Source organism: Numida meleagris, chromosome 5 (assembly GCF_002078875.1).
Source record: "Numida meleagris isolate 19003 breed g44 Domestic line chromosome 5, NumMel1.0, whole genome shotgun sequence".
Lineage (NCBI taxonomy): Eukaryota > Metazoa > Chordata > Aves > Galliformes > Numididae > Numida > Numida meleagris.
The window spans coordinates 26,738,674-26,765,132 of record NC_034413.1 but is presented as its reverse complement, the minus strand read 5'-3'; the positions used below and the strand labels follow the sequence as shown (position 1 = coordinate 26,765,132).

General features: G+C 37.2%; 1 protein-coding gene and 1 long non-coding RNA gene across 11 annotated transcripts in view; one reads left to right on the top strand and one right to left on the bottom strand.

Moving 5' to 3' along the window:
- Nucleotides 1-26,459, top strand: part of LDB3 (LIM domain binding 3) — a 125,467-nt gene that overhangs the window by 52,074 nt on the left and 46,934 nt on the right. For all 6 annotated transcript variants that reach the window (XM_021399650.1, XM_021399651.1, XM_021399653.1 and 3 more), the window contains 3 exons: nt 7,358-7,764; nt 23,004-23,173; nt 24,141-24,177. In XM_021399650.1, coding sequence (XP_021255325.1) covers nt 7,358-7,764; nt 23,004-23,173; nt 24,141-24,177 — 614 coding nt within the window. The remainder of the gene's footprint in view (nt 1-7,357; nt 7,765-23,003; nt 23,174-24,140; nt 24,178-26,459) is intronic.
- The window catches only part of LOC110400064, a 39,743-nt gene continuing 36,307 nt past the window's right edge, over nt 23,024-26,459 (bottom strand). For all 5 annotated transcript variants that reach the window (XR_002439587.1, XR_002439588.1, XR_002439590.1 and 2 more), the window contains 2 exons: nt 24,035-24,163; nt 23,024-23,158 (listed from right to left, as the gene is read on the bottom strand). This is a non-coding gene — a long non-coding RNA (uncharacterized LOC110400064). The remainder of the gene's footprint in view (nt 23,159-24,034; nt 24,164-26,459) is intronic.

The window sequence follows — 26,459 nt, the reverse complement described above, 5'->3', positions numbered from 1 at the left end:
ATATATTTTGGAGGAGCTGAGGAGCTAGGGTGCCTGACAGATGGTATACATCCTGAGGCTAAAGCACTGAGGAGGATGTTTGTATTGCTGATGCATTTAATTAGATAAATGGAGAGGAGGTAAAATCTCCATTACTGCAATTTTATTCATTCTGTGCCAGTTTCATCCCAACCTTGTAACATAAGAAAGAAACATTTATTATCAAAAGACATGGGAAACTAGGTGATCTTCTCGTACTTTAATAGGTCTGATTTCTGGAGATAAATTTTAAAATATTTTTTGAAATAAACACCATACTTTCCAAATTCAAAACTTAGAAGGTTGGCATCATCCATGTAACTACCACAGACACATTCAAGCTAGCAAGAAGCTAGAGAACACAGCTGGGGAGAATAATTTGACTCAATTTTATTTTGTTAAATTTGAAATGAACCTGAAGGACTATTTATTAGTTGAGACAGAAAAAATGTTATTTCATTCTGGATCTTGTAATCTTTTTGGTGAGGGAAGGAGAAATCAATAATTAATCTTGCTCAGAGTTATTTCTCCTTATATTATGATTTTACAAATACTATCTAGGAGAAAGTTATTGGAGGACTCACCAAACAGTACTTAGAAATTCCTAGAAGAAGATGGGTGGATCATTCTTTTAATTAGATTGGTGTTCCAGTGCACCAGCAAAAGACAGGACAGGAAGGGCGAGAAAGTACTTATTTTCCTTTGAGAACTACACAGAATGCTGCTAGTTTTCAAGGCAACAAGTACATGATCTCTCTTCAGAGTTATTTCCCGACACAAGGCTGATGACTTTCTTTTGAGACCCTCACTAACACCTATGCAAGAATGACAAGTTTGACTACTTTCATCACAGGCCCATAAAAGCCTGTATAAAAATGCATCTAATTTTTATGGTTCTGTGTTAGGCATGATCTTCCATAGCAGGTGTCCATTTTAAAATTATTGCCATAGGCATTAAAAGCTGTTTACTGTACAAAACTGTTTTCCATATCCAACAATCCTATAGAAAAGTTAACTCTACAAACTGCAAGTTTATTAGAAGTCTAAAAACACATTTGACACAGAAGTTATAAAGTAAAAGTGCACTTCACGTTTCCTATTTTGATCTGCCAGAGTGGTATGATATCAAAGGACTTGATCCTTTTTCAAGAGCATGTTGTCTTACACTTGAGCATTCTATGTATCCTGGCTTAAGAAATGTTTGTAGCAGCTGTTGAAGGTAGCTAATTCTGAATGGGGTACAGGCAGTAGTTGCAGCTGGACAAGAGAATCTGCAAAACCTGTATTTGGAGAAGGTGACATCTAGGAGAAGGCATGGTGGGGAACAGGTTCTGTAATGGTATTCAAACGGGTTTTGTAGGTAGGATCTTTGGCCTAGTGGAACAGGCAGCGGTGGAGTGCTGGAGTAGGGGGCCATTAGCAGGTTAGAAGGAGTGACACTTGTGTTTTGGAGAACAGAAGCTGCTGACCAGCTAAAAAAAAAAAAAACAGGACTGTTGAAAGCCAGCACTATGTCTTCTTGGGCTAAGACACTTATCTGAGTAATAGAAAAGCAGTTGAAGTAAAAGTAATTTTATCTGTTACAAAGTAATTAAGGTAATGCTGAGTGCTGAAAGTGGAATTATTCTCTGAGAATGGCTTGGAATGAAATGAAGGCATTGAACCATTGGGAAATAGGTCTCAAAATCCAGAATAAAAAGTCTTTAGTGACACAAACAGCAGTATGGGGATGTCACAATAAGATATGTTACAGTAAATACACTTTAAAATCAACTTCTCTTTGTTTGTCCCTGTATTATTTCTGTTAACACCATCACTGTAGAAATGAAGAGTTCTTTGACACATAGGCAAGAAGCTGCCACCTCCACTTCACTGCGTGACAACGTTTAGACTTTGATGGTTCACTTCAAATGAGTTCAGTTGCCTTACCAAAATAGCAAAAAATGACGTTACAAAACAGTCATGACAGTGCTGTCCTCAAACATCAAGGGAAGTTTTTCTTACCTCTTTCTGGGTCAAGGTTAAGGCATGGCAATGTTAGCTAAAAAATCTGCATGTGCAAGTTCAGTGTCTTATTATAAGCCATACATTCTTTTGTACACTACTCTGATAAGAATGTAGCTTCCACTAACTTTCAAGCATGTACTTCTTTTCTATAGTCATCACTTTCTGCATTTTTTATAAAAAAAGTTAAGATACATTCTTTTAAAAAGATGTAAGGAAGCAAAATAGTAGTATTCCTATATATCCCAAGTAACACATCCTCTCCTTATGTTTTTGAGCTGATCAAAACAGGTTCTGCAACTATAAGTGTGGCTTCAGCTGTGCTGTAGGGCTATTACTGAAAATAGGAGTTAAGCTGATTTGCAGTTTCAATATTTCCTTCTCTATCATTAGTCTTAAACTTGAAACAGTTTCGATTTAGGATAAGTTTTAGTCAAATGTTTCTCCACAGATGTAGCACAGGTGGAAGAGGAGGATATAACTAAGGCTAATAAGCATTCAAACAGCAAGAAGAGTAGGTATGAATCCAAGGACTTGAGATGAAGCCCTTACCAGTCAGTGAGCTTCTGCCAGCTTTTCAAGTGTACATAATACAGGTGAGGATTCAGCTCACTGCAGTTCAAAATGGTTGAGCTGAACCTTTAAGGCTAAGCACATAGATTCAACATTTCTCCCTTTGTATAAAGGTATTAAGAAAGCCTCTTTCATTGTAATACTATAACTACTCTACTGAACACACTTATTACAGAATCCCATTGAGGATCTCATAAGCTAAGGACTTGTTTCCTGAGAAATTTAGGCACCTACGAGGCTAAGAGAAAATAGATGAAGGGAGGATAGGCCTCTTTAGCAAACCAAATGATGGAAGAGAAGGCTGAGCCCAAAGCTATTTGTTGAGTGTCTTTGAGCAGGCTCATTTAATGCCATTGTGCTTCTATTTCCTATTCTATAAAAAGCTAAAGTAACACCTTTTTCTTGGGTATGCTGGGAGGTCAAATTCATTACTGTAGCGGAAGAGATGTAAAATTGTTCTCCCAGAAGTGCTAAATGCCGGAGTCGTTTATAAAGTCTGTATGGCCATAGAAAGAGACAAATGGAACTTGAGCTTTCAAAAAAAGAGGACCTAAAAAACTGGTAAAGTATTTTTTCTATATAAAAATGTTTCTCACTTGTCCAATATATAAAAGAAGCATTTGCTTTTCATAGAAATTAAATATCTATGAGGAAAAGAACTAATGATATTGCAGAATAGAAACTGAACTGATTTGTAGCTTCCTTGTATTCCCAAATGTTTGAGACTCCTTTACATTTGTCAATTTTGAGTTCATTTGCTGCCATTACTCTAGGAAATTAAAACCCAGTTTTCCTTCATAAAAAGAGATTGCTGCAAACCCATTGCTCAATGCCAGAGCCTCCTCTTCTGGTCAGCTGAAGAGTAGCAACAGACTGGCATAGTTGTAAACGTTATCTTGCCCTTCCAGCCACAGAGATTATGAGGCGGATTGGGGTGAGAGACAGTTGGGAAACAAGGGGATGCTTGTTACCGTTGGCTGTGTTTCTGAGAAGTAATGCTGACAGCCATGCTGCTGCTCAGTACTAGAAATCTGACCTTCATATTTCAGAAATTGTTTTGCTGCATCGATCTGCTTTTGTGACTGAACTGAAAGGGGGAAAAAAAAAAGAGAAAGAACAGTATTTTATTCTAAAATATAGTCTCAGGATCAATTTGGATGAGAGATCGCAACAGCAAAGAGATAATAAGCTGATCATTGGGCAAAATATAAAAAAGAAATTATATTGCTGCTCTTTTATCCACTTCCTGTTTCATCCCTTTCTCCCCAGATAAGGGAAAACACCTGCACTGGAACTGACATGAGTATTAACTTAAAATGGAGAATGCTAACCTGGCACTGCTGGGTTACTAGGAATTCTAGTATTGAGTTGGTAGTGTGCTAGTATTCCAGCTAGAAGTCGTTTGTGGAATGAAACCAAAGCTTCATTCACGTCATAAAGCTTGGTAAAATCAGCAACCATTGTTACTTATGGCTGCCCTGTAATTTTTCCTTTACTTACTGTTAGTGTTCAGTAACACTAAAATAACGAAAATGAGTTTTGATTGAGGAAATATCTGGATTTTCTCTCATTAGCAGTTGTTGCATAATATAGATACTGTATAATCAGATCTATTTGCATGTCCTTTTATTATAACACTTAGAAGGAAGCTCAAGGTAAATTTAGATAGAAACCACTAATTTTTCAAGGTAACAAACTAATGTAGCCTCATCAGATACTTTTTCTTCTCCATCACCTCTGTACTGTGTTGTTTTTATAGCTTTTTCCCCTTTCTGCTAGCTTGTAAAATTCATTTGCACAAGTGGTGACTTCATTTGTGAACACAGCCTTGTGTGTTCGCCCCTTTTTAAAAACATATTTTTAGAGAGAATATGTGCTTTCTATTTATTCAATAATACTTGGAAACATGCAGTAGGGCACTTAAGACTGGTTGACTGCTGTTTTCAGTGTCACAGTATAATGACTGAAGTACGTAATTCGATTTTATTTATTAATTTTAAAAGGAATAGCACTTTATGAGTGTTTCTACAGCCCCAGGCAGCTACTCATGCCCGCTAAAATCTCTTCGTCTTTATTAACAACAACAAAAATTCTAAGTTCATTTTATTAGACTTCAATATTTGATTCAAAACATCCTAAATGTGCTAATGTTATGATTAATTATATCTTCCAGACCTTTAGCTTTGTTGGACAGGTTAGTTTTTTTTACAATTAGTTATAATTAATCAGTTCACGTTATCTTGATTTTCTGAATGTAATCAATCTCTCTAAAACTTAAATATGCAATATAGAAAAATCCAAGAGGAGAATGTAAAATATTTATCTTTCTAGTGAACCTCAGCATCGAAGTCAGTAAATAACGTTAATGATAACCTATACCAGCAAAAGTAGAAAATCAGAGCCTAAATTATTCTCAGGTGTGTGGTTCGTGTGAGGCTATGGGGAGGTGCATGTAGGATGTTAAATATGGCAAACAAAGCAGTGCCTGCTCAAAGGAGGCAAAATGCTCCTGCAGGTCACCACCTGCTCTCGTACTGGCATTCACTGAGTGCAGGTTGTGAGCTCCATCCTTTCCTCAGAGTTGTGTCCCCTTCTTATTCCTGTCCCCCAAGCTGGACTGCAGCCTGCTGGCTGGCTGGACCTCTGAACTGTGAGTGTGTGGGTACCTGGGCACCTGTTACAGCTGCAGTGTGTCTGGGTCCAGAAAAAGATGAGAGTGATCCTCCTTCTCTAGAAAAACATGCAGAGCCCAATTTAGACTGGAGTCGGCATTCTAAGCTTCTCAGATAAACTTCAAGTGGTTATTACGGGCTCTAGAGAAATCTATACATTGTCAAGCATTCAAATATTTTGTTGGGTATTTCAGCTATAGAGTGTCTTACTCAAATTACATAATTACAGACACAAGGAAAAAATATAATAATAAAGCAGCTGCTTTTGAAACTATTTAATCCATTATTTTAAAATACATGCAGGGTGAGTTCAAGAACTCAGGATTCTAGGTTCGAAAGGCAAGCATGGAACAGGTGTTAGAGTATTAGAATTTTGCTTGTCACTGAGCCCTTAGAATTCTAACTTCTGTGGTTTTCCTCCATCTTCAGGAGGGCTGTCATAATTTTTTCATTTACTCTTATCTCTTCAACCACAGCTTTGACAAAAGCATTAGATATTTCAGAGTATACCATTAAATGTTGAGAACTGTTAAAATCACAGGAGTACCTCTGAAAGCCTTTTTTCCCCCTTATTTAAACATGGAACACTTGAGCATCATAGCCTAGATTGGATAGTTTTGTAATTGGATATGCTAACTGTTCCTTCATGTTTCATGAGGCAACCTTCCTAAAGCTACAAATGCAAAAAATTTTCAAAGACACTGCATGTAGAGAGCCTGACCTGCTGAACAGACATGCTAAAAGATGAAGATAGCACTTTGCTTAAAACAAAAAAGAAAACCACAGAGTCAGGTATTTTCAAGACAAAGATGGGCTGACAAGCAGAATGGTAAAAAATGAGTTTGTTTTTTTTATATATCCAAAGCACAAGTAGTTTTCGTATATTCTACTATTAGATAAAAAAAGAGTATGAAAACAGGGAGGAAAGGCATAAAATGCCCACCTGAAAGAGCAGTTTCTATTCCTCTTTGATAAAATTGTCCAGTGCTTTGTGAAGTGCTGAGCGTTTTCCAGCTCCAATGATTTAGATTACACCAGAATTAGCTGGAACTGAAGGGCAGAAACAGGGAAATGATGTTTTAGCTAACACGAGAATAGAAGTTTTACATGCATTTTCTAACTGACATTGAGGTGGGTTTTTTAACAAATATTACTTTCTGCTTTGTGTTGTAGGAAAAGCAGTATTTTTCTGTTTTGATATTACCCTTTGCTTCAGTTACAGTAATCTCCATTAACAGTAAATCACTTATTAAAATGAAGCGTAGTACTGCCTTTTACCAGGATGAGTTTCTGTTAGTATGCTTCTAATTTGAGAACCAGCACAGACTTTATGAGTATAGTTATTGTCAGGAGAGTTTACTGTAACTTTGACTGCAGTCCCCATTATCTGGGACACAGCTCTAGGATCATATAGCCATCATCCATATGATCATGCACACATTCCTTCAAGTGGAAATTATGCAGAAATTATCAGAATAGAGGCATTCTGTCTGTTGAGCAGATATACCTACTCTTGAGTCCACTTGATCTATTTGCTAACAATGTTGCATGGCCTAATTAGCATGAACCAAAGCCTGTGAAAGCAGTGCAAGGTGTGGGCTTCAATAACTTCAAGCGTACTCATGAAAAATAGAATGGTGTGGTTTAGAATAATTATGTTTTTATAATAATGAGATTGACTTTTATGTTTGTATATTATTTCAGATAATTCTGACCTTAGGACATCTTTTAAGTTTTCTTAATTACCATAGAAACTAATAGACAGTGCTGTATTTGCATACAATCATTGCTATGAAGTTGACCAATAGCAAATGCTCTTCTAATGATAAGCTTTAATTTTTTGATTTGAACTAAAAAAAATGATAAAAAATGCTTGAGTATGTTTTGCTTCCCTGATTTTGAAACAGTGAGATTCTTCGTTGAAAATCTTCCCTGAAAGGTTGGATGCTTTGGCCCTTAATCTATTTCTTGCTAGTTTATCAATATGTTTAGAAAACAGTGATTGCAGATGTATTGGTTTTTTTGCATGTGTACTATGATTGCTCTTTTCTTTTTTTTTCTTTTCTTGGCCTGCATGTTTGCTACTACAGGAACCTGCTTGGGAAATCAATGGCAACAGAGCAACCTTCAGTCCTCTAACTAACACGGCGACTGGGCCTATGGGTAGTGTTTTAGCAACCAATGGAACATTTTCAGGCTACTTCAACAAGCAAGAGATCAGCTTTTCAAATAGCTCTTCTTACTTAAAGACTACCACAGTTAGATCTTCCATGTCCTCTCAGTCTGTGACTCCTGACATTTCACCTGCAAAGAGTAATCTAGGTTCAAAACTAAGCCCTGTATTGACTGATGGCAGTAGTCCTGCACGCCAGCTGAGCCCTGCAAGGCAATATAACAACCCTATTGGCCTTTACTCAGCAGAAACTCTAAGGGAAATGGCTGAGATGCATAAATTAAGTCTCAGACGAAGGGCTTCGGAAGGTGGACTTCCTGGAGGGTAGGTAACATGGTAAAATATTTAATATTTCAATAAGTTCATAGTAATATTCAAACAAGACTGCTGGAAAATGAATGTAATAGTGCCTACCCTGTTGTGCATTTGTGTTGTAATCATGATTGAGGTCTGGAACAATCTTTAAATTGTATAGTACCCCCAAAAATATATACACAGTACCATTACAGAATAACTCTCGGTCTTTGGTATCTGAATTTCAGTATGAATTGGCAATAATCACCAGAGCATGAGAAGGAACACAATGACTGTAGCAACAGTAATCACGTCAGAGCTTTGGTATTTTCAGTTTTAAACTGATGTTTGTAGTCTCATAGAACTTAGTATCCCTACCAGCCATTATGGAAGCTGCTATAGTAGAGATCTGACCTTTAGTACCTTCTTAAGGAGAAATTGCTTTGACCAGCAATCCTGGCATGCTAGTGCACTGCAATGTCCTGCTTTAATCCTTCCCTTAATGTATTGGCTTTCCTATGCAAAATGAGTGAAAAGTGCCATTTGTTGAATCCTCTGGTTTGAACATAATCTGTCTTACATCTGGTTGTTGTGTTCTTAACTTGTATATTAAGAAGGCATAATCTGCAGATGCTCCCTACATAGTTTGATCTCACACTGTCAAGGTTTTCAGTGTGTCAATATATTGCAGAGAACTGTATTATTGTTAGGTGTGTGACATAAGCAACTTGGACTGCAGCATTTGCGTAAAAGCAATGAGAAATGAGTTCTCCTACTTTTTCTGCCTTCATTTATTAATCTGCTGTTATATTTCTTATTTTGTTTATTCATGCTTATTTTAAAATGAAGTTTCTTCTTACGAATATGGAAAAAGGTGTAATTTCAACACGAGGGATTTTTTTTACAAGAGAAAAAAGCAACAAAAATTTCAGACAATCTATTCAAAGTGTGATAATAAATGCATGTTTTCAACTACTTTATATGCAAATGCAGAATAGTTTTACTCTTTGCTAGAGTAAAATTTAGGAGTTTAAAGTTTTTGGAAAGGATATTTTATTCCTATGAAAGAGCATATATAGATGCTATAGATTATTCTTCTGGTTCAGATAATTTATCATAACTCTCTTGGGCATTCATGGCAATAAAGGGAATGGAGCATCTCCCATGTGAGCAAAGGCTGAGGGAGCTGGGTCTGTTCAGCCTCGAGAAGAGAAGGCTGAGAGGAGATCTGATCAATGTTTATAAATAAATGAGGCAAAGGAGGCAGTTGGACGAGGCCAGACTCTTTTCAGTGGTGTGTAGTGATAGGACAAGGAGCAATGGCCAAAAACTGGAACACAGGAAGTTCCACACAAACATGTGGACTAACTTCTTTACAGAGAGGGTGACAGAGCACTGGAACAGGGTGCCCAGAGAGGTTGTGGACTCTCCTTGTTTGGAGATATTCAAGACCCACCTGGATGCCTACCTGTACAACCTACTGTAAGAAATTGCTTAAGCAGGGGAGTTGGACTTGATCTCTAGAGTTCTTTTCCAACCCCTGCAATTCTGTGATTCAGCATTTCCAATCCTAAATAACTTATCTGAAGAAATCGTACACCCTCTTCGCATGCTGGATAATGAAGAAAGGCAATTCATGTTTCAAAGAAAACAAGTTAATAGGCAAGATCGGCAAAGTATACCTCAAAATGCTTCTCATTTACAGTTTTCTTGAGGGAAACTAATTTTTGTTTTATTTCAAAACGCAAAGTTTTCTGGGAGTGTATCTCACTGTCTTTTTCCCACTATCTTCACATACCTTCTTAATATCTGCAAGGTTTTATGGAAGGGGCTATATTTTGGATGGCTTAGCATTCTAACAGTTCCTTTTTTTGTTAAAGTTACAACACAGCTGCATCCATCACTAGCTGGAGTCAGTGTGAAGCACTCTTTTGACACCAGAAGGATCTGTGATAGGGCTACGTAATATAATGACTGGTTATTGGAGTGCAGAAAAGATGTTGCTGGTGAAAACAATTCTGTCTTCATTCTGCTGCTTTTCCGTGTTTTTTTTCTCTGTTACGTGTACACATTCATAATCAAAATGTACAGAGGCTGCTCCAAAAGTAATGCCTCCTGTTTTATTATGTTGGCCCACAGTATCAGAGGTGGATATTGGTGGTATGGCAGTAGAGATTGAACCTTCCCATCAGTACTCCATTATATTTTCTCCTGTGTGACAGATGGCAGCAGAAGGGCAGTCTGACAGAATGGCATTTGACATGGAAGCGCATATGAAGCAAAGGTTTCAGCAGTGATAACAGTGACAGTGTGTCACCTCCGTTGGTGCAGATTTTTACATGTGGCATGCAGGCTCTCGCTCATTGCTGGCAAAAATGCATAGCTAATGGTGGCTATCATGTTGGAAAATAGTGTTTTGTAGCTGAGAATTTGCTCTAACAAACAGTGTTATTGTGCTCTTTGTAGCTGTTGTAGTTTCCATGGAAATATATAGGAGGCATTACTTTCAGAGTAATCAAGTTTTCCATTACTGCTCATCTGCGGCAATATACAAAAATACAGAGTAAGGTTCTACCCTGGAACAACCATATGGGATTTTTTGAGTTCAAACAAAACTTTAGGGATTGCTGCCTGACTGCTTGTTATGTCTGTTGTAGTTATAATCAGTCTATATTTTAAACTTGAATGACAAACAAGAAAGGATATGAAAAATCATCTAAATGTTCTCTTTAAAAAACAAAACCACATAAAACAGCCTTTATTCCATCTTCTCAGGTAATTTCTCTGAGGTTTAGAGCATTCTAAATCTCTTGTTTACACGCAAATAAACTTAGGAATGCATTAAGTCTGTCTTTCCCACTCCCACTGGAGTGTTACCCATGAAGTGAAAGGTGCCATTCAGATAGTAAGGTGGAATATGTAACTATCTTAGGACTTTGTATCATCCGTGTTTGTCTCCATTTCATATGTGAAAGAGCACACAAGGAAAGCACCCTGAGCCCTGCATAATCAGCTCTGGATTTTGTTGCTTTGGATGAGATATGGTAAAGAGGTCGCAAGATTCTGGAGCTTCAAAACTGTATGTTCATGAGCATGGACTTATCAATGGAGTAAAAGCTATGAGACAATTCAGGTTTGGGAGTAAATCTGAAGATGTATTTTATGTTTCAATTTGTTGAAATACAAATTCAATTTGCTGTTTTCACCAAATCATTTAAACTTAGTTGCGTGAATTGCTGTCAGAGGTTTCACCATGGAAAATCCTATCAGTAAGCTAAAACTAATTTTGAGATTGTTTCCTTGACTTTTCCAGAATAATAGAGCATCTGTTGCTCTGATACACTTTTACATTAAGGTTTGAGAATCCTGAGCCAGGGTAAAAAATAGAGAGGTGGCTTGTTAAAAATGCAGAACTTTATGCCCTCAAAGGGGAGCATTAATAAACGTGAAGAATGAGTCATAGCCTGTAACATGTGGTTCTTTTTCATTCCAGTATAAGTTATTTTTCGCATTGTAGGTCAACGGCAGTAAATACCTGTCCCACACGTACTTGCCAGGTGGCTTGGGTTACTTGCTTCATACTGTGTGACCTCTGTGAGCAGCAAGTTGGGTCTTTCATGTGTGCATATTTAGAAGTAAGCTAAAATACCGTGTGGCTTTGAACTGGAGAGGATTTTCTCATAGCATATTCAAGAGAAACAAACTTTACTCTTTGAAGGAAATTGATAACATCTTCACACCTAAAAAAATCTTTGAGATGTGGCTTTGAGCTTTTCTTAGTATATACATGTAATGATTTTTATCTTTGCACATAGATTTATGTTTTTATAATATATCCTTTCATTAAGGCCTATGGTAAGGACCCTATCCTTCTGTCATTATATGTGGAAACCGGAGACTTGGATTAGAGGATTAAAGCATCCATCAGAATCCACTTCAGAAAATGATACTGTTACACCATATTTCATTGTAAATGAGTGCCCAGCTGTCATCCTGTAGGTACCTAAAATGGATATAGGATCACTGATATACTTACAGGCTACAGCTTGTTCCTAATATAGCTCTGCTGGTTCCTGTAGCAGACTGTTATATTTGGCTTTATGTAGGGTTTATAAAATTAGAAGAATATTCCTTAATCTGAGGCTGAAGAACAGTAATTGCAGAAGGTGATCTGTGATTGCCTTTCCATGGAAAAGTAGAAGTACAAATCCTTTACTCTGACTCATAAAAGCATTTTTCATGATTGAAAAATGCAACATGGTGAACCAATTGCAAAATGCCTGTATGTTTTAAAAAAAAATAAAAACACAGCATATCAAAGGTTCTCCAAGAGAAAAAGCCTAACATTCTGGTTTGAGTGTCACTCTAACATTGCTGTCTGGCGTTTTGTATCAGTCCCAGATCTGCTCCAGACCCACCATTACAGCAGCAAGTTGGAAGATGTAGTGCCTGGTACTGTCAACAGCATTCTGTGCAGCTAATAAGAATAAATGATTTTTAACTGATCCCAAACTCTTTGGTATTCATTTGCTCGAATCATGATGGATTTCTCTTCATCTGTGAATAAGATCGAAGCTTTGAAGAAATTACGGGAAAATATACATGCAGCCCATGAAAGCTATTCTTGAAACCAACAGAAGAAGTTATTAGCAAATAATGTCACAAAATATTACAGTCTGAGCATGCTCTCTTCGTTGCTGCCAGCTTTGACCGCATAAGACTTATGTTTTCAGCTTGGTATTATGTTGCTTTTGGAATTACCATTCAAGTCACAGTCTCTTTTTGTTTATGGAGCAAAGCAGAATATACCATGACTGTATGTTTTTTTCAGACTGTGTATATAGCACATGAAACAAAATAATCTGATATGGATGACCCAAAAAAAGAAAAACAGAAAGCAAGGACTGTCTTCATTTCACAGTGAGAAAATTTGGAATATCTATGCTGAAATTAATTGGCTTACACCACTGTTGGCATAATGTATGTGCAGTAAAATTTAAGCCACTAGCTTGTTAAATAATAAGGCACATTCCTCAATTTTAGATTTAAAACATTCTTTGAATATTCTCCAGCAAATAAAAGACAAAAACATCAATCTTGCAATACTGATTCCGAGGATGGCCTGAGGAGAACAAATTTCACCCCTGAATATTTAGTATCTAAGGGAAGAATATAATCTCTATAACTCATTTGTTATTTTTAGTTTAGAATATACTCTGCAAATACTTTTTTTTCTACCATACGCTTTGATAATAGCACATTCAGGGATGTACAGTAATAACATCATGTTCAAGGGTCATCCAAAATGCCATCGTACCCTGCTAAATCCTGGTGGATAAACTATAATCCCTGCATTTTTTCCTTTCTTAATCATGTAGGGGTTTTCAGTAGTACATTTGTTTTCACTCTTATTTGCAGATGGTCTTAAAGCCTTAGTAAGCTGTAACTACCTCTTCCTTTTGCACTGTAAAAACTACTGATATTTTCTGTTTGTTTGGTTATGATATTCTTTGTTCTCTTTCTCTTCCTTTAGGTTATAACCAACACCACTTCCAAGTTAGTATGACTCATGTAGTGCCAAGTATTTGTGTTACGCTGTCTGTGTGAAGATTTGCTTTCCAGGGTAGCATGATCCCTGATGTTCCTGCTGTGTCTTACTTACAAGATTTTTCCTTTTCAAATCTTGTTGGTATGGCATCATATGCTGCCACTGCTGTCCAGAGGTGCTCTGTTCTAAGTACACAATGTGTTCAGCATTTCTTGGTGGTGTTTTAATACTGCAAATGGACTTAGCATCTGTGCTTACGTAGTTCTTGTAGATGCTTTCAGACTTTTTCATCTCTACAGTCAGGATTGGATTTCTCCTATCTTTTTAAGTAGTCTTCATGCCTTTAGGATTTATCAGAGCCTTTTTAGGCTCTGATATAGTGATGTATTTTTTACATTTTTTATTAGTGATGAAATAGTGATGTATTTTTTGTCTAAGCATCAAGTTAATTTCCGAAGTCGCACTCCATTAGAATTCTAATTTAGGTTGGTAGAAGATACTGATACTGAAAAGATCTAAAAAGTGATTGACGCTAGTAAAAAATATTCCCGAAATAAAGAGACATGTTTGATTTGGAATTGTGATTGATCTGCTTTATTAGTGAAGTTCACAGATTTCTCAGCTCCGATCTTTAGTTTTCTAAGATAAGGGCAGAGTGTTCTCTCTAAAGTCCTCTTCTGTCTCTTTGCTGAATTTTGTCAATAAATTGCTGAAGAGACTGGGCCAAATTCCGCTCAAAATACATAACGGTTTTAGTTAAATGTCAAATTTAAACTGATAAGAGAAGCTTAGAAGTAGTAGAATACATAAAATTGAAATAATATTTAATACATGTAATTTACACTCGTCTAGCATTTTCTGTTGATTTCAATGAGATGTTGGAGTAATGTCATGCAATTGATGTAGCTCCTTTGGACAAATAAAGCTCGTGACATCTTACATTGATAATTGTTCTGTTATGGCTATATTGGAAAGCAGAACTCTCATTATAGGGGTGTCACTGTCTTACCTTCTTTGGCATTTATTTTTACTTATCACCTTTACGTGTCTCCTTTAAAAGTGGCAAATTTAATCTCCATCGTTTCACTCACAGTTTTCTCAGATCCTGGCTTTAGAATCTCTCCAATAAGCCTTGTAGTGCAGGTAAATGAGAACGGTAAATTCAAGATCTTGGGGACCTATGTGTTCCTAATGATTAGATGGTTGTTGAGGATACCACAAAGAAAAGAGATACAGTTGTTAGAGTAAGGCATGAGCATGCTGTAAAGTCAAGAGTGTAATATGCTGGACATCTCTGCACATCACCTTTCAACAGCTGATGTCAGCAGAATAATAATATAATGTTGGAGAATAGTTAATGAAGAGAGACGTTTTAAATGTGAAAATGTCTTTTAAAAAATATTGTTTTCATTTTTCCCTGAATGCATAATTTAGCTTTCCATTTTCCTCCCTTACAATGTTGATGTGTGTCATTAAAGGCTATGGCTGCAGTACAGCATGTGCTTATTTATGTCTCTGTTCCTTGAGCATGTTGCTGTTGATGTTCTGTGGAGTATTTTGGAATGATGTGTAACTGTATCTCTCCTACCGCCCATCTCCAGTCAGGGCATCCCACCACAGAGAAGGATTAAAGCATAGCGGAGTCTCCTGGCTGGATTCAGGGGTGGCACATCATCTTTGCTAAACACTGGAAGACTGTCAGATGGTTGCCATCTTTACTTGATTTCCTTTTTTTCCTCAATGCAGTGTTGGCAGTTCAGATTTAGCACTCAAACATACCCTATGGCTAACTCATGACCGACAGAAACACTATTGTTCCACTACCAGAGCAGATGTAGTTCAGTCACAGGAAAGAATTCAGCAAAAGATTTAATATAGCCAAAAAGATCTAATGGCTTTATGTTGAAAATTGAACTTGTTCCATTCAAACTGGATTATATTTTTCAGAATTACTGCATTTCTTTTGTTGTTGCTGTTGGGGGCAGGAGCTTTATATACATTTTTAGCTTTTGGCTCAGTTCAAAATGAAACCTTTGTGAAATGCACTTCCCAAAGGATGGATTTCTCAGTTTTGCTTAGTTCTGGTAAGCATACAGGAGCTATACTGATGACATTCTCCTGCTGTTGGCAGGGTAGGATCAGAAGATTGGATATTAATTTGATCTTTCACAGGTTAAGGAAAAGCAGTTACTTCAGTGACTAACAGCTGAGGTTTTGATTTTTCATTAAAACTCCGGACAGTGCTCAGTCCAAATGGTAGGACAGTAACAACATACAGCTAGGCAGTAAAAGGAACCTAGATGCAATTTGGCTGAAGTCCAACATTAAACCAACTCTTCCTTTTGGTATGGGAACTCCAGTTATATTGTTTGTGGTTCAATTTCTCAAATAAAAGTCTTTCCTCATAAATGAAGCCACTGGAAGAAGATGGCTACATTTCCTCCAAATATGATGGCAACATTGATTGCATGATGAGAAAATTTGATTTGAGACTGAGCATTTATCACGTTATCACAACCCTTGGGCCATCTGTAGAGTTTGTGCAAATTCAGTGTCTGAAGAGGACTTTCAACACGAAAAGGCATGAGTACTAAATTTCACTGTGATTAATTACGCTCTGTAACCTTCTAAATAATAGAGGAGCTGACATCTATTCACCTCATTGTACTTTCCTAGTGCTTTGTATGACACTCCACGGGGAATTCACTGATGTACGTACATCCATGGATATGCATAGATACGTGTGTGCCTGTATTTATGTGCATGTATACAATTATATATGCATGTAAGAGTAGAATTTTAATATACATAAATATGAGGAATACATAGGGATTTTTTACGATTTTTATAAAGTGACAGCTCTTCACCTTTTTTATCTGTCTGTTAGCCAACACAAAGATGTCACCCATGAGCACAGCCAGCTTTTAACTGCTACTTGTTATTATGTTGTCTCTTGTTCTCTGAACAGAAACTTTTGTGGTGAGATGCCATGAATACACATGTACACTCCTCTGTTAGTAGTTTTTCTCTCACTTAACTATCACACCTTTCTCCTTTCTTCCCCTCCCTTCCTGTTGAACCTCACTCTTGCATAATCCAGTACGGATTTCACGGAACGTTTCAATCCCAGTGTCCTGAAGGACTCTGCCCTGTCTACACACAAACCCATTGAAGTGAAAGGCCTAGGCGGCAAGGCTACTATAATTCATGCCCAGTATAACACCCCAATCAGCATGTATTCCCAAGATGCCATCATGGATGCAATTGCAGGCCAGGCACAAGCCCAAGGTGGAGAATTTGCTGGGTAAGATTATTTGCTTGTGTGGAATGCTCTTTCTCTGCATGATAGATCTAATAGTCCCCATATGCATGACAAGAGCTCTTCCTTGACTCTTTTTTTCTGGAGTATCTTTTCTGTGAAAAATACAAAACAATTCTAGATTCTGCTTGAAAGCATTTTATTGTTCTGCAGTTAAAAGGAATGGATAGTTAATATCTTAGTTTCAGCTGGAATGGAATTGGGAAAATGCAACATTTTTTTGGTATCTCGAACACCACAGGAAAAGATTTAGTGCTCTGTATTTGAAGATAGATGGTTTTTCATTTATCTTGACTATTCTTTGTAACGACTGTATTTAAAAAAGGAAAAAAAAAAAGGAAAGGGGGAGGGTTTCTATTAATAGGTAAAGAATGCCAAGTATTTATTTAGTAGTGGCTATGGTTTTATTCTTCGGAATGGGAAACTGTATTGTACTATCCCCATCTCTAGTATATGTACTGTATATATGTCTTACACATGTGCTTTGTTATCCTTAGGACTACAGTAAAATCCATTGATCTTTAATAATTTTGCTTTTCCAGTGCATGTTTCTGCTAATCTTGTCTGATAAACTTATCCACATAGTCACTTGACTGAAATTATATGTGGCATGAGCGTAGCCTGTTTCTCCCTTATTAGGTACCCTTCTACCTAAAATAGAACTTACCTTCTTATCATACGACTCCCAAATATAGGTAGAGCAACAAACATTAACATTGCTTCTTTTAAATGTTAGCTGCAGGCTTATTCAAAATGCAGATACTTTATGTATTTGCTTACACTCCCTCTACTGGCCACCTATTTTCTCATTAAAAACCATTTTTTTTCATTAATTTTTTTTGCACCAATATTATTCTGTTGTGTTTCATCACAACTCTCCCTAATAATGCACCCCAAACAATTCCTTTTGTTGGTTTGATCAGGGCTCAGTCAATCTCCAAAGATGTAAGTAGAACTATGTTGCCAATTTAGCAAAGTAAGAAAGAAGTTCATTGCATCTGTGGTATAGATTATGAGAACACTTTCTACCAAAAGGTGTAGCATTATATAATGCAAACAGTAATGCTTAAAGACTTCATTCCTAAACCTAACATTCACCTGACTCCAGAGGAAACTTCTGCTTCGATTCTTATGCACAGTCAGTTGAAGGAAACTTTCTAAATCTACTGTGCTGTGTGTTACAGCCTGATTTGTAATTTTTTTTTTAAACTCCTAACGCTTTAGTGACTGTACAAATTTCTTAATACTATTTCTCAATAATCCTACTATTAACACAGCCTTTTACATCTAGATAGAAAGACAGGATTCTTGCTGATATGACAGCTTCCCCACTAACTGATCTTAATTCACTTGATTGAACCCATAATTAATTTCTTTAAAGTCTTTGGCCTTTGTATTATTCTGAACTTTAATTTCAAGTGGAAACTGAGGATACTCCTCAGGTTGCTAGTTGATCAAGTCTGAGATGAGAGTTTGCTTAATGCAGAAATTATTGTATGAGAAGTTTGTCAAATAAAAGCAGACTAAATTGTGAACTTATTCATTTGGTCCCAATTCTCTGCCTATGACGTGTGAAAAGTGAAAGCAGTACTAGGAAAGAGATTCATTTTCCAGTTTAACCATTTGATGTTTTCTATCAGTAAGACCAGTGTCAGGTCTAGTCTGCTTAGAAAATAACTCACAAATACTGGATTGCCATGGAGAACTTAAAGGAAAGCTTACAAATTACTTATGCTGCAATTATTCAGACCTCATACTAAAACATCAGGATAGCAATGTTCAAATGCTCTGACTTCATATCTTTTCTTATTCTATGTTGCTTTGTTATAATTAATTTTGATATACCAAGAACCAAGAGTTGGTTGCAATACAACCATGTGGTCAGGTATTTCAAGTACATTTCAGTAAAAACCTCTTTTATGTTCCATTATGCAGTTTCAGCCAAATCCACAATTCGTGTAAGCAGATATAAATCCAACAGCTTTATCAAGGATGAAGATCTTACAGTTCTGGTAGCAGAATCAATACTATGACTGTATAAACTAAACAAAGTCTAGTGTTTCTTTACAATAAGTCAACTTGCCTGTATAATTTTCTGATCTGCAGGAATTGTTTTTTTCTTTCTAAATCTCAGAGCTTCTGTTAATAGTTGGAATTAGTCTAATATCCTATGTTAAAATATTTTGTTGTATGCTTACAGTAGTGATAGAACTATATAGTCCATCCTAAGTTTTTACTTATCATCTATCTACCTTGTTAAATTAAAACTGAGTCATGATTCAGGAAGTGATTCACAGAGTAAACCACATTTTATAATGAACTGCAAGATAAAATCACATTTTTACTTATTCAAAGAGATTTGACTGTCTTTTAAGCTTCTTTTAATGCAAATAACATCTGACCCGCATAGTAACGTGCAAAAAGAGAAAGAACTTTTCATTGAATCCTACATAATATCCTAGGATATGGTATAAAAAAGCCTCAAAAGCTCTAATCCATTTGGGCAGCCTTTTTTTTCAGTAATGTCAATTTTAGGTAACATTCTTAAGGACTCATAATACTTCTGCACATGCACACCCAGATGGTAAAATTAAATTAAGAAGAAGAGGTATAAGAACTACTTATTAACATTGTTATGTATGTAGTTCCGCTATCTGGGTGAGTCAAGCATCACATTTAGTTTTATGAAGTGCTCATAATTAGTGATGCTCTGTGTTTTGCACTTCCATACTGAGAGGCTCATATGTCCTACTTACTCATCTGCAATATAATTACAATTTTAAAAAAAGAAAAAGGCCTGCTGCGGTAAAGAGAGTTGGAAATATTCCAATGTATTGCATTAATCTAGTTCAATTTATAGGAGCATATTTCACTGTGCTAGGGGAGGCTAATTCACCAAGCTCCATTTCCTGCAGTAATCATCTACCACAAAGACATTAATATATCATAGCATTGCTACTACGAAATCTGTGATCTAGTCTCTAGAGATAATGGCATATCCATACATACACTTTTAAACTGTTTCTTTGTATCTTGATTGTAAGATAAAAATAAAACATTTTAGCTGGAGCATTTAAAGAACACAATTTGAATCGTCTATGACTTGCAACACTACAGCTGCCACAGGAGTACACAGTTAAAATCAGCAGTGCTACATATCCAGTCGGCAGCAGTCTGCAGTTGTAAAATTTGCTATCAGACCTAGCAATTTTTTTAAACTTCAGCATTAGAATACATGTCTGAGGTAAAAAGTAACTGTTGGCCAATTAAAGCAGTCACCTAGCCTTTCCTCTCCCTAGAAATTTCCCTGCCCACAGTAGGGGTTGTGGAATGGGATGATCTTTAAAGATCCCTTCCAACCCCAGCCATTCTGTGATTCTATTAATAAGGCAAAAGATACTGCATGCTTAGTCAATACTAAGAAGAATGTCTGATGTGCAGCTGGGACCTTGAAAACTAGGTCACCTTTGGGGGAACTTTTTTTCAGAGCTTGAACTGAAGATTCATTTTTAAGGTCTTTTTTTCCAAAGCTCTTCTCCACCATGTAGTTCGGAAATGTGTACCTAGCTGGGTCCTCAAGGAAGTGAAAAGTCTGCATATGCTGGGAGTAGGAAAAATATAAGCACTCTTCTTAAAAAAAAAAATAAAAAAATCCTAAGGCGTTGGAATATGATACAGTCCCATAACACACATGCAGTGAGTCTACAGCATATATAAGCATGTGTCATGTTTCTGAGCCACCTGCAGTCTTTCCTGAAGAACACATCCAGCTATCGCTAGTTGCAGATCTACTAAAAGAGCTTGTGTTATGCAGTGTTGAAGCAGAGATGTGTGTCACCTGGAAAATACTGACATTTAAGGTATTGCTTGGTAGTATTTTTTTCATAGTGTATGTTGTACAAGAGCTGCCATGAAAGTAACGCCTCCAATTTTATCAAGTTGGCCCATGATGTCAGAGGAGGATGGTGGTGGTATGGCAGAAGAGGTTGAACCTTCCCACCAATATTCCATTACATGTTGTTGCGGCGTGACAGATGGCAGCAGAGGGGCAGCCTGACAGACTGGAGTCTGACATGGAAGTGCGTATGAAGCCAAAAGTGTGGAATGGAATTCCTCCACATGGAAAAATGGCATCCATTGACATTTGTTGATGGTTGCTGAACGTTATGGAGACCAAACAGTGGATATCAGCACAGTGAGAAGGTGGGTGGTACATTTCAGCATTGGCAACAGCGAAATGAAAGACGGGCCATGTTCTAGAGGACCATGCACGGCTGTCACATCACGAAATGAAGAACACCTCGGTAAGCTCATCCACATGAATTTGTGGATTAGAACCAGGGAGCTGTGTACAGAATTGAATATCAGCTTCAGTGTACTGTAAAAGATGGAGGCAACATTGGAGTTTGACAAAATTTGCACCAGGTGGCTCCCACAAATGCTCACACTGGAACAAAGGACACTGCATGCAAGTTTGTCAGGACCTACTGAACCAATACAAGGCTGAAGGTGACTCTTTCCTGGATCACATCATTACCAGTAATGAGACGTGGAGCCACCAGTACAAGCTGAAGTCAAAACAGTAGTCCACAGAGTGGTGACATGTGAATTCCCCATCGAAGAAAAAGTTAATTACACAGCCCTCAGCAGGTAAAGTGATGAGCAGTCTTTCGGTGTAGGAAAGGCATGATCTTGCTGAATTTCTTGAGACCCAGACAAACCATCAATTCTGACTGCTACGTCACAACGCTGACTAAGCTGAAGGCTCAAACTTAACACTTAGGCCAGAGAGGAAGACAACCCTTATCTTGCAGTGCAAAAACACCAGGCCCCATACCAGTCTGAAGACTGTGGAAGACATTGCCAATCTTGGCTGGACTGCCCTACCACACCCACTGTATAGTTTGGTTTTGGCACCTTCTAACTTTCACTTGCTCAATTTGCTGGAAGATGGACCGTGTGAGCAACATTTTTCTGGCAACGATGCCATCGTAGCAGATCCACTGGTGGAAGTTTTTATGTGCATGGCATGCAGGCTTCTGTTCATCACTGGCAAAAGTGCATTCCTAATGGTGGTGACTATGTTGAAAAATAGCATTTTGTAGCTGAGAATTTGCTCTCTCAAATAGTGTTATTGTGTTCTTTGTATCTATTCTACTTTCCATGGAAATAAATAGGAGGCATTACTTTAGGATCTACCTCCATATATAGGATATCAGACACTCTTTTGGCTTTTCCATCATTCCTCTTCTGCTTTCACATCACAAAACCAACTTCCTTGTTGACTGCCTCTGCAAAATGGCATCTCAGAGAATACTAAATTGGATCCTAAGCCAGAGAAGCAATTTCTACAGTAGGTGACCATTCCCTAAACATTATAGCACTGAGTTATGGCCCTTATCTTTTGAGTCATTTCTCAATTTTTGTGAAGTTGAGCATGCTGCCTGCACATCTCTGTATGGAATAACACGTTAAAGCAGTTACAAATAATCACTTACTTCAGAAATAGACCTTTTGTTTACAGAGGTCATGTAGTCAAGTTACTATGTGACTGTACACATCATTCCCTCACAGTTTATTTCTAAAGTTCTGCCACTATTCAAACTGTGTGCTATGCAGAAATTATTTTCACAGAGAAAAAAAAACATTAACCTCACATGTGCTACAGAGTTTTGTAGCTTTGGTTTTGGATGTGAAAAATCAGAAGTTTCTTCCTGGACATACCATTGTGCAAGATGATTAGAGATATTGGAAAAGCCTGAGATACATTCTGCTGCTGAAGTTTTTAGATATAAAATATGTAAGTAAGTCTTGAGAACAAGTCAAGTTATCTTATGTTTCTACTAAAAGTAGGCAATGAATCCAGAGTTACAGGAGCTGGAATTTGAATTCAGACTTTTGTCTAAGAGTAATGGCCTATGGAAAGAAAAAAAAAGTAAAAGCCTATTACATTAGTTACACAATGAAATGCATTTTCTGTTTTTAAATGCAACCTTAAGATACACTGGCCTGAAACTATAATGAAATATAATGTAGAAGAGTACCAACGTGAAGCTTTTTTTATAAGAAATAATATCAGCCTGAATGCTCAGAGAAATAAGTATTTTTGACTAGCAGACTCCTTTATCATCACAGAAGCTTATGGCTGCTTTGGCTGAGGAATCACGAACAGATATTTCCAAACATTTTCATACTGTTTTAAATATAGTGGTTGGAGCAATAGCAAGGCATTTCAAAGTTATAACGGACAAAACTCTTCTTTATTCACCTGATGTTGATTCATGTATTTTTCCTTTTGTTTTGAATTGCTGTTATTTTGGATGAGAAGCTGTAAGACCAGAGAGAAGTTAAGATGAAAGCTATCGCGTGTTGTTTCATAACATTTCACTTTCTGAATTGCAGTACCCTTCCTATTAAAGATCCTCACGTAGATAGTGCATCTCCGGTGTATCAGGCGGTTCTCAAAACTCAGAACAAGCCTGAAGATGAAACTGAAGACTGGAGTCGCCGTTCTGCCAACCTGCAGTCTAAGTCTTTTCGCATCCTTGCCCAGATGACTGGAACGGAGTACAGTAAGTCAAATAACAAAGCATTTCCTTCATCCCAGTTTTAGATTTGTCTATTTTCTTATCCCAGCTCTAGTGACTAATACCTGGGGACAGTTTGCATCCTTCTTGCAGTCATTCTCACTGAGGGCTAAGATCAGACAGAGAAGCCTGAATGTAACTTAAGGGAATTAGGAAATCCAAGTGTTATGTCTCACCTTATGCTTTATAAAGCAAATTCTTTGACCTGCCAAGGGTCTCACAAAAAAAAAAAAAAGTATAAGACTGTACAGTAAAAGATTATCTGGGACCCCATCATTCTTACTTACAAATCAAATCTATGCGCAGTTATTTTTCACTTTCCAGAATCTTAGACATAGAAAGCCATCAATTCATTAGAGAAAGGATAAAGCACTTAGGTGTCTTGTAACTCACTTCTATAGAAGTGAATTCCTGAGGTACAAAAAATACAACCAAGGATCATTGTTTGTATTATACCTATGGTTCTCTGCTAGCCTTTCATCTAAACCTAGATCTGCTGTGAATGTCATAGGAGTTTGAACTTCCTTGGTTATTGCCTACAGAAATACTTTTCTGACTGTCTGGTCCTGAACTCAGATCTTGTTTCTGATCTAGTTCAAGAACCTTCCTCACATCACAGAGAAATATTTAGTTTCTTCTCCTTGTATAAATCTACTGCTATGTCTGATGCCATTCCACAAAACAGCAAGCCCTCTCTGCAGGGTCATTGCCTACAACTAAGAAACACTGCTAGTAAACAAATGAGGAAGTTGTTGTAATAGCCACCTTCCTACTGCCTAGCTCTAGGGAACTGCTCCTCTTCTCACTGCTATAAAAGCCACTGCTGCAAAGTCAGTATAAACGTACCTTTAAACAGGCTGTCAATACTTTTCTGAAGAACTTGTAATTTTACCATGAAGCTGATTCTTTCTTTATTCATTTCTGTTCTAATGGAAATGCTTTTTCCCTGCAGTGCAAGATCCAGATGAAGAAGCCCTGAGGAGATCAAGGTAAGCAACTCCTTGTGAAAAACAGGCTTTGTCCTTACTGATAACCGAATAATGTTTAAAAACAGCATTAATACAAGCATATACAACTATTTTCTTGTCTTACACATTGTCTCTAACACATTTACTTAAAAGGAACTAAAATTAAAATGCTATCAGTGAGAGTAATTTGAATGAAAAGGATAACAAATTGGCATGTATTGAAGACAGTACAAAAAAGTGTGTTCAGATCTGAAAGCTCTATGCCCATGCAACTTTTGTATATTTTACTGTGTGTGTGAATGCAGTGAGTTTCTAAGACCAAATCCTGTGTAACTGCTTGATCTTGTAACTGTATGAAAATATATAATGTTGTGATAGCATTGAAACTTATGTGCAATTTATTTGGATGATCCTTACTGATATCTGATTCATCTGAAATGGTACACCAAAGGAGCTTCTTTCCATTCATATCCATAATCATTTATGTTTTGTTGGAAGTAAGTGCAACCAAAACTTGTATAACAAGGAAGCACAGGACTGCTTTTGCTAAGGTGAAATGTATTTGTCTCTTCCTATGACCTAACAATAATGCTGATAAAATGGGTATGCTCAGAAGTATAATAAGGAATTAAAGACCTGTGATCATCTTATGTTGTCCCATACTGCCAGGGATCCAGTTCATTAGAAATTCTTGTGTACAGCTTAATAACTGAAGTTGAATTGGAGCATCCTGCATGCAAGCCTGATTTTCTGTATCCATACTTCAAATTCCTATTTCCCGTTAGCTACTTTAAGCCACTAGGTTGAGTCGGTGATGAGTTTGATATTCAATCCACTCACTCTTTTTTGCATTGTCTTCTTTTTTCCAACGTATTTCTTCCATGACTACATTGAGCTTTTGATCACAATGCAAGCTACAAAGTTAAGTCAATGAGAAAGATGGCTGTCATCTTCCGTATATGTACAATAGGATATATAAATACAATATGTAGACTTCCAGTTTATGTCTGCTATAAGCCTTCCATTGCAGTTCACCAAAGTTCATGGCTGGGTGCCTGAATATCAGGCTTGGCATTACATCCCCCGTGGATTCATTTCTTCCATCAAATGTGCAAACCTAATTCTTAGAAAATGTACTGTATGTTATGTGTTTTGATGTAACAGCACACATCCAAATCCTTGCTATGGAGGGATTTGAAATGCTGTAGTGAACATAACAGTTCCCCTATATACACATCTGACAGTAATATATTTTATTAAAGAAGCATTCTTTCTGGATGTGGCTTTGTAAAATACTAGGTAGTGGAAATTTAACATGGTATTAGATAGGTTGCAAGTGTTAGCGCATCAACATGCGTACTGAAAGTTATGTTTCTTAGTGTAATTTAAAGTACATAACTATATCTGCTGTGCATTGCACATTTTCTACAGTTTTAATGTATTAATGTTAGTTATTTATTTATTTTTACCACAAGGACTGTAATGATTCTGAGTATATTTAAACACACCTGGATTACCAAAAGAAGTCTAAGGACGTTCATTGGTAGTAGAGGCAGAAGGGAATATAATAGTGGGTAGTTAGTAGTGCTGTACTGTGTGTAGCAGTACATCATGAGCTCTGGTGCAAGAAGTGAAATGAGGCCTCCTTCATAGCAAACTGATAGCGCTTGCCTCATCTTGGTGCCCTGCTGCCAACTTCAAGCATTATGTGTACTCCACCCGCAGATTTGTTAGTCCCAGCACTGGTTATGCATGTGTCCGTCGTATGTTTTCTTGCGTTGACTGGACCCCTTTCTGTTTCATCTTTTGGTTTTGTAAAGGATGGAAGAAGCTATGTCAGATGGATAGAATTAATACTTGAACTCCACTCTATCATCACAATAATGGAATACAAACTTCTCATTAGTGTCTTTTCCAGACACTGTACAGCCCGTACAGCCAGGTCTTGCCCCATGCCCACAGTTGGGGGATCAGCTGGAAGGCTTCCTGGGCTCTCAAACACAAAAAGCTATGATGCAATCGTGGAGTGTGAAGCCTGCCAGGTTAAATGTTGCATTAATTTTATTTTGGCATTCTGGAAAAAAAAAAATGTTTCAAAATGTAAACTCCCAGAATGGATAATTTTGGTCCTAGAGCATGCTGTGAGCAATCCCCCTCTGGTGCTTTACGACATCTCTTCGTGTCACTTCTTCAGTGTAGTCAGCAAGAACTGCAAGAGATGGCAGTAAGATCTCCTCCAAACACTTGAAAAAAAGCACATGTGCCTTACTTTTGACAGGCCCATTTTACATGAAAATAGTCAC